Source organism: Dendrobates tinctorius, unplaced genomic scaffold, assembly GCF_039654945.1.
Source record: "Dendrobates tinctorius isolate UK_male_01 unplaced genomic scaffold, ASM3965494v1 ptg000086l, whole genome shotgun sequence".
NCBI classification, from domain to species: Eukaryota; Metazoa; Chordata; class Amphibia; order Anura; family Dendrobatidae; genus Dendrobates; species Dendrobates tinctorius.
The window spans coordinates 15,446,952-15,460,172 of NW_027361754.1; the positions used below are offsets into that span (position 1 = coordinate 15,446,952).

The 13,221-nt window shown below is 43.8% G+C and overlaps 1 protein-coding gene across 1 annotated transcript in view; it reads right to left on the bottom strand.

Annotated features, from left to right (window-relative positions):
* Positions 1-12,808, bottom strand: part of LOC141097712 (indolethylamine N-methyltransferase-like) — a 37,761-nt gene extending 24,953 nt beyond the window's left edge. The window contains exon 1 of the mRNA XM_073585088.1: positions 12,598-12,808. Coding sequence (XP_073441189.1) covers positions 12,598-12,748 — 151 coding nt within the window. The 5' untranslated portion in view covers positions 12,749-12,808. The remainder of the gene's footprint in view (positions 1-12,597) is intronic.
* Positions 12,809-13,221: the final 413 nt, after the last annotated feature.

Sequence of the window (13,221 nt, forward strand, 5' to 3'; positions counted from 1 at the left end):
AAGCCTGCTACCATCTTAGGCGAGGGGGTAGTTCTTTCTGCCATCTCGCCCGATTTGAGACGTGCCCTGGAAGAGTTTCAGGAGGACAAACCTGAGCGTTGTCCCAGTGGAAAGTTGTATGTTCCTGACCAGTGGAGGAAGAGAGTGATGTCTGAAGTTCATTGCTCTGCATTGGCTGGTCATCCAGGTATTTTTGGTAATAGAGATCTGGTGAGTCGGTCTTTTTGGTGGCCCGCCTTGTCTCATGATGTCAAGAATTTTGTGCAGTCCTGTGGGACTTGCTCCCGGTCTAAACCTTGTTCTCGCTCTAGTGGCTTGTTGATGCCTTTGCCGGTGCCCAGGAGGCCATGGACCCATATTTCAATGGATTTTATCTCTGATATGCCTGTCTCTCAGAGAATGACTGTTATTTGGGTGATTTGTGATAGATTCTCTAAGATGGTCCATCTTGTACCACTCCCTAAGTTGCCATCTTCCTCTGAGTTGGTGCCCTTGTTTTTGCAACAGGTGGTTCGCTTGCACGGGATTCCAGAGAACATTGTATCTGACAGAGGAGTGCAGTTTGTGTCTAGATTTTGGAGGACTTTCTGTTCCAAGCTGAGAATTCAGTTGTCCTTATCCTCTGCGTTTCACACTCAGACCAATGGGCAGACGGAGAGAACAAACCAGACTTTGGAGTCGTATTTGAGATGTTTTATTTCTGCCGATCAGGATGATTGGGTTTCATTTTTGCCTTTGGCCGAATTTGCTTTAAATAATAGAGCTAGTTCTGCCACTTTGATGTCACCTTTTTTTTGTAACTTTGGTTTTCACCCTCGATTTTCTTCAGGGCAGGTGGAGCCTTCTGCCTGCCCAGGTGTTGACACTGTGGTGGAGAGAATGCACCAGATCTGGGACCAAGTAGTGGATAAGTTGTCTCTCTCCCAGGAAAAGGCCCAGCGGTTTTCCAACCGGCGTAGGACCGTTGGTCCCCAGTTTAAGGTGGGTGATATGGTTTGGTTGTCATCAAAAAATATCGCTATGAAGGTGGCTTCTCCTAAGTTTAAGCCTAGATTTATTGGACCTTACAAGATTTTGGAGATTATTAATCCGGTCTCTTTTCGGTTGGCTCTTCCTGTCACATTTAAAATTCATAATGTGTTTCATAAGTCCTTGTTGAAGAGGTTTGTTGAACCAGTAGTTCCTGTGGTGGCACCTCCTGATCCTATATTGGTTGAAGGTAACATGGAATATGAGGTAGAGAAGATACTGGATTCCCGTCTGGCTAGACGGAGACTCCAGTATTTGGTTAAGTGGAAGGGTTATGGTCAGGAGGATAATTCCTGGGTCTATGCCTCTGATATTCATGCCGAAAGATTGGTGCGTGCCTTTCATCGGGCTCACCCGGATCGCCCTGGTGGCATGGATGAGGGTTCGGTGACCCCTCCTGAAGGGGGAGGTACTGTTGTGAGTTCATTTTTCCCTTCACCATTGAGGTCTGATGAACTCCCTCCTCTGGTGAAGGAAGGTAGTGAGGCTGATTACCAAACACATGGGCAGCTAGATGATGACTGGGTGGCTGGAATTGAGGACTGGATATAAGGCTGCCAACGCCCTTCTTCCTGGCTGGTGATTTTCCTGCTGGATTCTTGGAGACCAGTCTGATTCCTGCATCTCAAAGCTAAGTTTTTCTGCTCTGCTTTGTACTCTTCAGTTTTGTTTTTGTTTTGCCTTGTTTTTTGGGAGTTCTGCCATCCCCGGCCGGGGGTGAGCTGAACTCCATTTTTGTCTCTGATCTGTTGATATTTTGCTCTGTCTTCAGAATATACCTGAGTGCTGATATAGTCTTTTGAAGCCTAGCGACTTCAGGGCCTGTTTTTCCTATCAGTCGGTTGGCTCATTTTCATAGGGTTTTTGCGGATGGCAGACAGCAGCTTTCCTATCCTGTCCTATGTAGTTAGCTTGGGCCCCATCATTTGCTCAACCTATCTTTCTATCTGTGTTAGTGTTTTCATCTTGCTTCACCGTCATTATATGTTGGGGGCTGCCTATTGCTTTGGGGTCTGCTCTGGGGCAGTTTAGTTTTTCCCCTTTCTGTCTTTAGGCTATATAGTTCTCTGGCTGTGATCGAGGGGGTCTAGGGCACCGTAGGAACCCCCCACGGCTACTGCTAGTTGTTGTGGATAGGTTCAGGGGTCTGCAATCTGATAGCTGCCATCCTCTCTGGTTTTTCGGGACTTAGCTGGTATTTTGTTTTTTCCTCCTTCGGTGACTCATCATAACACTCCACACTACATCACCATCTATATTCTTCAACATCTTTCATCTGCCCTGGGACTCAGCTCTGCATGTGGAGAGCTATTCCACCTCTTCTGCATCCCACCATTTGTCCCAGAGGATCTTCACTGCAGCGTTGGTCGCCTTTGACCAGATACCACACCACAGGTGGCGTCACGAATACTCTTCACAAAAAATCTTTATTTTCCATTCCCTAGTAAATACACCCATTTTATTGGACACCCAGGGCCACGGACTGGGTCACTGCTGCTGTAATACTGCCCCTTTAAGAAGTGACCCAGTACCGAGTACCCCACTTGCCCTGGCGGGCGCTCCACATTAGTCTCAGGATGGTATGCTGAAGAAAAAGTCAAACAGATACCCAACATCTTACAAAAAGCCCCTCAACACTTGGATACAAATTGCACTCCCCTGTCCGAAACCACACTCACAGGCACACCATGCAATCGTACCACATGTTCAACAAACAATTAAGCTAATGTCTCAGCATTAGGCAAACCTGTCAAAGGTACAAAATGCGCCTACTTACTAAATCTGTCCATCACCACCCAAATGACTGTTTTACCTCTAGAAGGAGGAAGATCGGTGACAATATCAATGGACAGGTGAGTCCATGGTCTATCTGAAATTGGCAATTGTACCAACTTCCCAGCCGGTCGGTTATGGGAGCTCTTGGCACGAGCACATACATCACAGGACGACACAAATTTAATCACTTCCGATGCCAACGAGGACCACCAAAACAGCCTAGAAACAGCTTTACGAGTAGCCGTGTTTCCTGGATGCCCACTCAGGGCTGAATCATGAAACTCACGAAGTATCCTGAGACAAAATTGAATGAGCACAAAGAGCTTATTAACAGGCAATGACAGAGTGGCAAGAGACAGGGCCTCACAAATCTCCCGTTACAACAACGGGGATACCCCAGCCACAACCACACCATGCTGAAGAATGGAGGAAGGAGGTTCAGGAGGTGATATCGGGTCCATACTACGAGACAAGGCATCGGCCTTGACATTTTTAGAACAGGGCCGAAAAGTAATAGAGAATTGAAACTGTGAGAAAAAAGTGACCATCTCGCCTGTCTCGGTGTCAACCTCTTGGCAGACTCGATGTAATCTAGATTCTTATGATCTGTAATCACAGTGATTCGATGGACCACCCCCTCCAAAATGCCTCCATTCTTCAAACCCCAGTTTAATGGCTAGTATCTCTCTGTTACCTACATCATAATTCTTTTCCACAGAATAGAATTTCTTTGAGAAGAAGGCTCAAAGTTTTAAATTGGTTAAAGTGGCTGGTCCCTGGGACAATACCGCTCCCACCCCCACCTCCGAGGCGTCTACCTCCACAATAAATGGTTCAGATGGATCCGGTTGAATTAATATAGGGGCAGACATGAAACATTTCTTTAACACGGAAAATGCCGCTGCGTCTGGAGCAGGCCAATTCTTGATATCAGACTCCTTTTGGGTCAAACCAGTGAGGGGCTTAACAATTTGAGAAAACTCCCTTATAAAATTCCAATAATAATTAGTGAGCCCCAAGAAACGCTGAAGACCTTTAAGCTATCTGGGTTGGACCCAGTCCACAATGGCCTGAACCTTTCTGGGGTCCATATATGAAAGGATAACTCCTGGACCAAAAACAAACATTTCTATGGTTTAGCAAAGAGACAGTTCTCCTGGAGTCTCTGGAGAAACGCATGAAGATGACGTATGTGGGCCTGCTTCTCCACAGAGTACACCAGAATATCATCAATATATACTACCATGAAGCACCCAATAAAGTCAGAAAAGATATGGTTGATGAAATTTTGAAAAACTTACGGCGCATTAGTCAAATCGAAAGGCATAACCAAATTTTCAAACAGTCCCTCAGAGGTGAGAAACGCACTTTTCCACTCATTCCCTCCCGTATATGGATGAAATTGTATGCCCCTCGGATATCCAATTTAGAAAAGCACTTAGCCCCCGACAGTTGGTTGCATAAATCAGGGATAAGTGGGAGGGGGTACGTTTTTCTCACAGTGATCTTATTCAACTCTCGGAAATCGAGGCATGGGCGCAAATCACCATCTTTTTTTTTACAAAAAAGAACCCCGCCGCCACAGGGGACACAGAAGGGTGATTGTGCCCCTTGCGAAGACTCTCAGAGATGTATTCAGTCATGGCCGTTTGCTCAGGACCGGATAAATTATACAAACGGGCCTTGGGCAATTTAGCATCAGGAACAAGATCAATGGTACAATCAAATGGGCAGTGTGGTGGTAAAATCTCAGACTCTTTTTCAGAGAACACATTAGCAAAGTCCTTCAGGTACTCCGGAATACCATCCAGACTGACGGAAGACATAGACATCGTAACAAGACAACCGTGAGAACAATTAGGTTCCCACTTCACAATATCTCGGGATCCCCAGTCAATAACCGGGTTATGAAGCTACAACCAAGGAAACACCAACACCAGGCCAGCAGGGAGATTATCCAAGATAAAACATGAAATACGCTCCTGGTGTAGGGCCCCCACATTGAGGATGAACTCTTCAGAGATTAAATTAACCCCACCCTTGGTGAGAGGTGTAGAGTCAATGGCCACAATTTTAATGGGAGTCCCCAACCTAACTGTCCTAAAGTTACAGCTGGCCACCAATTTAGAGTCAATTAGGTTCATGGATGACTCACAGTCCACAAAGGCCGAAGTGGGAGTGAAGCAGTTCTCAACACCAAGTTCCACTTTTAACAGTACATTAAAGAATGAAGAAAAAGCTACATGTGAGTCTGGACAACCTCCTTGGTAGTTACCCAGACTTACGTGTTTTCCCGACACCTTAGGAGTAGGAGAACGGGAGGGACTGTCCTTCTTACAATGTCCTGGAGCACCGCAGTAAAAGTTTGCCTTCCCGTCGCCATCTCTTCTCCCTTTCCTTGAAGGTGATGGCTCCAACTTCCATGGGTTCAACAAGTTGTGAGGGTTCCGGTTTAACTGAAAGGAAAAGAGCCACCTATTGTTCGACTCCTCTCTCAGTAAAGATATAATTATCCCCACCCGCTGACTCTCATTCCCTGCAGACCTGGGTCTAAGAGAAAATAACAGTTTGCAACCATCCCTGAACATGTGGAAGTTATCCTCCTCACCAGATAAACTGTCAGGGAGTTTCACTGAAGGTTCAGGAAGCTGCAGAGACACGTCAGTCACCTCACCAGACTTACTGACAGAGGAAGTCCCCCATGTTTTCTTAACTGCCCCAGTCATCACCTTATGCACCTGCTTCTGAGAAGTAACCAAGTCCCTGTGCTCCACATATAACTCTTGCATAGTTTGAGTAAGGTTGGCTACATGGTCTGCCAGAGTACAGAGCAGATCCATACAAGAGAAAACAAAAAGTGCAAAATCCCCTTTAAACGTAGTGGTCAACTATAATGTAATGCAACTGCAGAGCAGTTGCGCACAGCATCCACCAGGGGGCACTGGTAAGGGAAAAAGGGTTGCACTCACCATGTAGCACCACAGTGCAGATGTGCAGGCCGCCACTAGGAGGTGGCAGAGTAGTCAGACAAGCCGGGTCTGCAACGAACAGGAAGACGAAGTACAAGGGGTCAGAGCAATGCATGTAGTCAGAGACAAGCCAGAAGTAAGCGCCAGATGTATCCAAATGTGAGACGGAAAGGGGAGTCAGGGTACAAGCCAGTGAGTCATAAGCCGGTTGGTAACGTGGTGTCAGAGACAGAAAAACAGGAAGCAGGGTTCAGAGTTCAAGCCGAGTCATACACTCTAGGGAAACCACCAAACGTACACAAAGTCAGGGATAGGGAAAGGGTCAGACACAAAGACAGAAGGATCACTAGGGTATACGGGTCAGCTGCTCTAGCCTGGAAGCATGAACTATTGCTGACGTTGCCTGCAGGCAGCAGCAAACTGAATAGCAAAAACAGATCTAAAACGAGGCAGAGGGGATAAACCCCCGCATGACCAGTCCAGGGAGAGGACAGCAGAAACCAAACCTCAGACTGGATCACAACATATGCAAAATATATACACGTGAGAAAGTCACAATATCAGTCACCAATTCCTAAATATACTACAGTATTTCCACTGTACACAGTGGGTGGATTCATTTTCTTTTTATGCTTCTTGATATTACTTCCTTTTATGTTTTGTGATATTTGTTGATGTTTTTGCACGAAAATCCTTCAAATTGGAGAGATCCCAGATCATAATAAGGACCGAATTTCATGGGAAAATCCACACAAAAAGGCAAATTGAAAATTCGTCTGATTCACTCATCCATACCTTAGCATTGTCATCTACTAAAGTTCCAATTTTCCCACTATGTTTAAGTTGCACCACCATGTGTGTAAACACATATATTTAGATATGTTCAGGGCCCACTCATATGTGTCCCCAATCACCCCTGTGCTGAACCCCTTTTCTACATCTCTTCTGTGCATTTTTATTTATTAATAGCTTATGCTGTTCTTTATAAGCTAAATAAATATGACTGCATATTTCCCAACAATAGAGGATCCAGCAGTCCCCATTTGGGGAGATGTTCTGGGAGATGAAGACTTTGGTCATGATTTTCACTTGCTCTGTTTCCTTTCCTGCAATGTCTTGTCTCCTGAGTTCATTGCTCAGCAGCTCCTACTCCTCCCATGAGGAGTGTTTAACATCTCTCTGCTCTCTACTTACGTACATTCATTTAATTAACTCTTTCTTGAAGTCTGATTTTCCCAGGGATTTAAACTTCAAACTTGTAGCATTAGAAGCAGCGATAAAAAAGAGCCACAGGCTGCACTGTCACATATTGGAGCATTTTCTTTGCATTGCATTGTTCTTTACTACACGTAAGCTTATTCTGGTACATGTCTAGCATCTCTAGATATCAGTGGATTTCTATATACCTGTATTCTAGGGATAAAATAAAAGTCAGAGATTTTTTCTTACTCTAAAAATCCTGAAAAACAATGAAAATTAATTGCAATATGACATTTATAACGCACTTAAAAAATAAACATTATTTATCAGCAAATAACAGACATATTTGATATCCCTGTAATCGTAACAACTCTGACAATGAAGTGAACATATTATTTATGGTGATTGGCAAATGGTGTAAAAATGACGTGATTAAATTTTTCTCTATTACACACAAATACAGTATGTCAGGATTCCTGTCGGCCTTCTACAGTTTGACCACTAGTGGTTGCTATTGCTCACCTTGATAATTCCACTGCAATTCCACTCCTTACCACTGGAAGGTACTGCTGTGTACTGAAATTGCGCTTTACTAAGATGGCAGATTCTGGACCTTTGGAATCCATCTTGTTTCCTGTTTGGGTCTACTTAACCCCTTAGTGACAGTGCCAATTCGGTACTTAATGGCCAAGCCAATTTTTACAATTCTGACCACTGTCATTTTATGAAGTCATAGCTCTGGAACGCTTCAATGTATCCTACTGTTTCTGAGATTGTTTTTTTTCAAGACATATTGTACTTCATGTTAGTGGTAAAAATTGGCATTTATTTATAAAAAAAAAGTGGAAATTTGGCAAAAATTGTGAAAATGTTGCAATTTTCAAACTTTTAATTTTTGCACCCTTAAATCAGAGAGTGGTGTCACAAAAATAGTTAATAAATAACTTTTACCTCATATCTATTTAACATCAGTACAATTTTGGAAGCATAATTTTTTTTTTGCCAGGACGTTATAAGTGTTAAAAGTTGACCAGCGATTTCTCATTTTTCCAACAAAATTTACAAAACCATTTTGTTAGGGACCACCTCACATTTGAAGTGAGTTTGGGGAGTCAATATAATAGAAAATACACCAAAGTGACACGATTCTTAAAACTGCACCCCTTAAGATGCAAAATATCACATTCAAGAAGTTTATTAACCCTTCAGGTGCTTCACGAGAACTAAAGCAATGTGGAAGGAAAAACTGAACTTTTTTCATCAAAAATTTAATTTGGAACCTATTTTTTTTATTTTCATAAAGGTATCAGGAGAAAATGGACCCCAAAATTTGTTGTGCAATTTCTACTGAGTACACCGATACCCCATATGTGGGAAAAAGTCACTGTTTGGGTGCATGGCAGGGCTCAGAACAGAGGTAGCACCATTTGACTTTTGAATGCAAAATTGGCTGGAATCAATGGTGGCACCATATCGCATTTGGAGATCCCCCTGATGTACCTAAACAGTGGAACCCCCCAATTCTAACTCCAACCCTAACCCAAACACATCCCTAACCCTAATCCCAACCCTAACCATAACCCTAACCACAAACCTAACCTTAACACATCCCTAACCCTAATCCCAACCCTAACCATAATCCCAAGCATAATCACAACTCTAACCCTAGCCCAAACCTAACTTTAGCTCAACCCTAATTTTAGCCCAACCCTAACACTAGCCTCAACCCTAACTTTAGCCCAACCCTAGCCAACTTACTTTAGCCCAACTCTAACCCTAATGAAAAATGGAAATACATTTTTATATTTTATTATTTTTACCTAACTATGGGGATGATAAAGGGGGTTTGATTTACTATTTTTTTATTTTGATCACTGTGATAGGGACTATCAAAGTGATCAAAATGAACCAATAGGATACATTTCCTATTGTTGTCGGGTGCCAGCCAGAAGATCTCGGTGAGCACACTACGCATGCGCTTGCCATTTTCTCCTGGAACAAGATGCCAGCAGCCCGGGGGACTTCACAGGGGCTTGCAGGAACACCAGAGTTACCGGGGGTGGGATCAGGGGACCCTATTTCTCTCTCCTCTGATGTAAAATCACATCAGAGGAGAGAGAAAATAAATGGAAAATTTGACCTTTTTTTGCGGTCGCCGTTATACCATTAATAACAGCGATCGCAACACTGGGGTTGGTAAAAACTACACAAATCATGTTCTCTTGGGTCTCAGCTACCCCTGCTAGCCAAGACCCCAGAGAAATTCTAATTCTAGGGGAGCGATATACTTATTTCTCAGCGTCGTTAAAAGTGGTGCTGTGGCATAAGTACCCTTAACTGCCATTGTTAAAAGGCGTATCGGTGGTTGTTAAGGGGTTAGAGCTTTATAGTTGCTTGAGTATCCTGTTATGATATTGGTGTAGCACTGCTGGAATCCAGTGGCTGGTGGTGTACGAGCAAGGAGCAGCAACTGATAATAGGCACATCAGAGTTATCGGGGGTGGGATGGGGGACCCTATTTCTCACTCCTCTGATGTGTGCCATCGTTAAAAGACATATCGGCGGTCATTAAGGGGTTATCACTACATAGATGTTTGAGGATCCTGTTATGATATTGGTGTAGAACTGCTGGAATCCAGAGGCTGGTTGTGTACGAGCAAGGAGCAGCAAGTGGTAATAGACAGGGTTGGACAGGTCCACCAGAGAACCGGAGGATTCTCCGGGGGGCCCAGGCACTGACACCTGCTGGCATACTGGCCAGCAGCTTCCTAGGGCCCCCACTGCTCCAGGGCCCCCCAGCCAGTGGTGTGCTGCTAATAGCAGCACACACAGCTGCTATGGGGCCCCTGAATCAAGGGGGCCCTCCCAGTGCCAGTGAAGCAGCAGCTGGAGACAGGAGCCTGTCCCCGCTGCTAAAGAGAAATGAATATTCATGCTTCCCCATGCCCCCATGTGCTAGGAGAGGAGTGAATACAATTTCACTTTAATAGCGGGCAGTGTTAGCCGCAGGTTGAAGCTAAAACTGCCCGCATATAAAGCCGGTGCTGCTGAATTGGGTCCCCGGAGGTGGGCCCCTAAACCCTGATTGCGACCCCTGCAGCTTGGGACCGGAGCGGAGCTGCATGGATCCGATGCAGTTCTGCTCTCTGCCCGCCTGCACGGCACTTCCTGTCTGACACAGCGCGGCTGGATGATGTCATCATTCAGCGTGGTTGTTTTGGAGAGGAAGCTGCCAGGATGTGCTGCGGCTGCGGGGAACATGCAGAGAGGTGAATGGGTGCTTTGTGTGTCTGACTGCCTGTGCGTGTGTGTGCACGTGTGTGTGAGAGAGTTGTGCGATGCAGTCTGTGTGGGGTGCTGTGTGTGATAGTGGTGCTGTGTGTGTGGCAATGATTTGGATGATGGAAAGAGCAGTGATGGGGCGGTGGGGGAAAAGGCAATGTTGTTGATGGTGGAAAGGACGATGGGGTGGTGGGGGAGGAAGCAATGATGGTGTGGCAGAATGGGCAATAATGGGGTGGTGAGGAGAAGGCAATGATGGTTGTGGTGGAAAGGACAATGATGATGGTGGTAGGGGAAGCAATGATGGAGGTGTTGGAATGGGCAATGATGGGGGTGGTGGGTGAGAAAGCAATGATGGTTGTGCTGTAAAGGACAATGAAGTTATTGGTGGAAAGGACAATGGTGGTGGGGGAGGAGGCAATGATGGAGGTGGTGAGTGAGAATGCAATGATGGAGGTGGGGATGAGGACAATGATGAGGGTGGAGGGGGAGAACAATGATGGAGGTGCAGGGGGCTGGACTATACCCTTTGAGGGGGGCTGCATTATACCTTATGAGGGGGCTACATTATATTCTGTGGGGGGCTGCATTATATTCTGTGTGGGGGCTGCATTATACCTTATGAGGGGGTTGCATTATATTTTGTGGGGTGCTGTATTATAACCTATGAGGTGGGCTACATTATATTCTATGAGGGGGCCGCATTATATTCTATGAGGGAGGCTACATTATATTCTGAGAGGGGGGCTACTTTATATTCTATGAGGGGGGCTACCCCAACCCGTGTTACATAATTAAGACGTGTATTACTTTATATTATACCTTGATATCAGCGCGTTTTACTGCACAGTTGGTGGTCTCGTATTTATTTCTATGTAGCTACATAGTGGGCCCCAAGAATGATTTTCTCTGGTGGGCCCAAGGTGCTCAAGTTCGACGCTGGTAATAGAAGTCCATGGAGATAGCAAAGGAGCTGTAGGAAACAATACGGAGCTAACTGATAACAGTCTGTGTAAGACAGTTCAGGAGCTGAAGTCTGGAACTTAACAAATAGCTAGACACGATACTCAATCAATGAGTGAGTGTTCCATGTGGCTTTAAGTAGGCCCAAAAAGGAAGCAAGATGGATTCCACAGGTTCACAATCTGCCATGTTAGTAAACGGCAATTGCCGAACACAACAGCAGCCTCCAGCGGTAAGAAGTGGAATTGCAGCACAATTGTCAAGGTGAACAATAGCAGCCACTAGTGGTCATGCTGTAAAAGGACAACAGGAATCCATAGAAGGACAACATGAATCCTGACAAAATAATGTAGTAAGAGTGTTACACTAAGACTGTGTTCACATATAGCATTAATGCTATATTTTTTCTGCTGCATTTTATCTGCACTTTTTCTGCAGGTGTCCGCACCACACCACATAATAGCAATAATCTTCTCTGATTATTGTGTTTTTGTTACAATTTTTTTACGTCTTTTCCCCATTGTTTGATTCACTTTTAGTACAAATTTGAAACTGAATTATGAATACTTTTTTATAGCACAGAAAATTTTTGATTTTGCACTTTAAAATGCAACTGCGTGTTTTTTCATGCAATTTTCTCAGTCTCTTTTTAGAAACATATAGAGAAAAAAGGAACAAAAATGGAGCAATTCAACAGCATCATTAGATGCAAGGTAGAAAGGAGCTTTCATAAAATCCCATCCACTTTGGACATTTAGACCATATTCATATGTAGCGTAAGTGCTGCCTTCAAGAACAGTGAAAATTAAAAGAGTATTAAAAATCTGATAAAAAAACTAAACTATAAGTTCAAATCATTACCCTTTTCCCCCATTACAAATAAAGTTAATAAAAAAATACATACAGGCTTTTCTCACAAAATTCGAATATCAACATTAACAGAAATAATTGGAATGGATCACTCTGTAATGACTCTATATAGTATATGAGTTTCACTTTTTGTATTGAAGAGCTGAAATAAATTAACTTTTAGATGATATTCTAATTTTGTTAGAAGCATCTGTATATGTGGTATTGAAACATAAAATTGCTAATTTTCATCTGTGCTATTGACTTATGAAATCAAAATGAAAACAAAGATAACTTTTTAAAATTTCCAGTGTTCTGAAAATTACAGACCGGAAACAATTACTCTACTAACCCCAGAAATCTTAGACTATTCATCATATGGAATGAACACAGCCCTGCTCTGCTTCCTTTGCTTTATATGAGTTGGGCTTTATGCTTTCCCCCTTTGGTCTCCCAAACCACTGAAAATCAAATTTTCCTTATTTTTATTTTGCTAAAATGATCTAAAGAGAACAATTAGGATACCTACCTTCTGTAAACGTTTCTCTAAGATTTTCAATGGGAAATATCAAGGAATCCTCACGATCGACCTTATCAGGGTTATCTGATGCATAACTCTCCAAATGTTGTCTGGAATCAAAGTCATCTTCATGGTAGCGCTTATAAGTGCTGGAATCCATCGTCTAATCTTGTATCAGAGGCAGAGTGACTGCTTCACTGGTGCTCAATGTCTTTATATCATCATCATCACTAACCAATTTACAAAGCATGTTAGTAATGACTACATTTACCTACCATATCACGAGTCCTTCTCTGTATTTACAGAGTCATGCTGTCCTGTATTCACATGGTGATTGTTTATTTTTGTTTTTGCTATATTTCAATGTGTAACCTACAGAGATGAGCGACTTTGCCTTTTTTCGGGTCGAGTCGGGTTTCATGAAACCCGACTTTCTCAAAAGTCGCGTCGAACGAAATCGGCCGATTATCGTGAAAAGTCGAAGGCCGACTGAAACACGAAACCCAATGCAAGTCAATGGGGAAGCAAAGTCGGCAGGGAGTGGAGGACAGTAAGCACACCTATAGTGCCCATTTCAATACCAGAAACTAGAGATGAGCGACTTTGCCTTTTTTAGGGTCGAGTCAGGTTTCA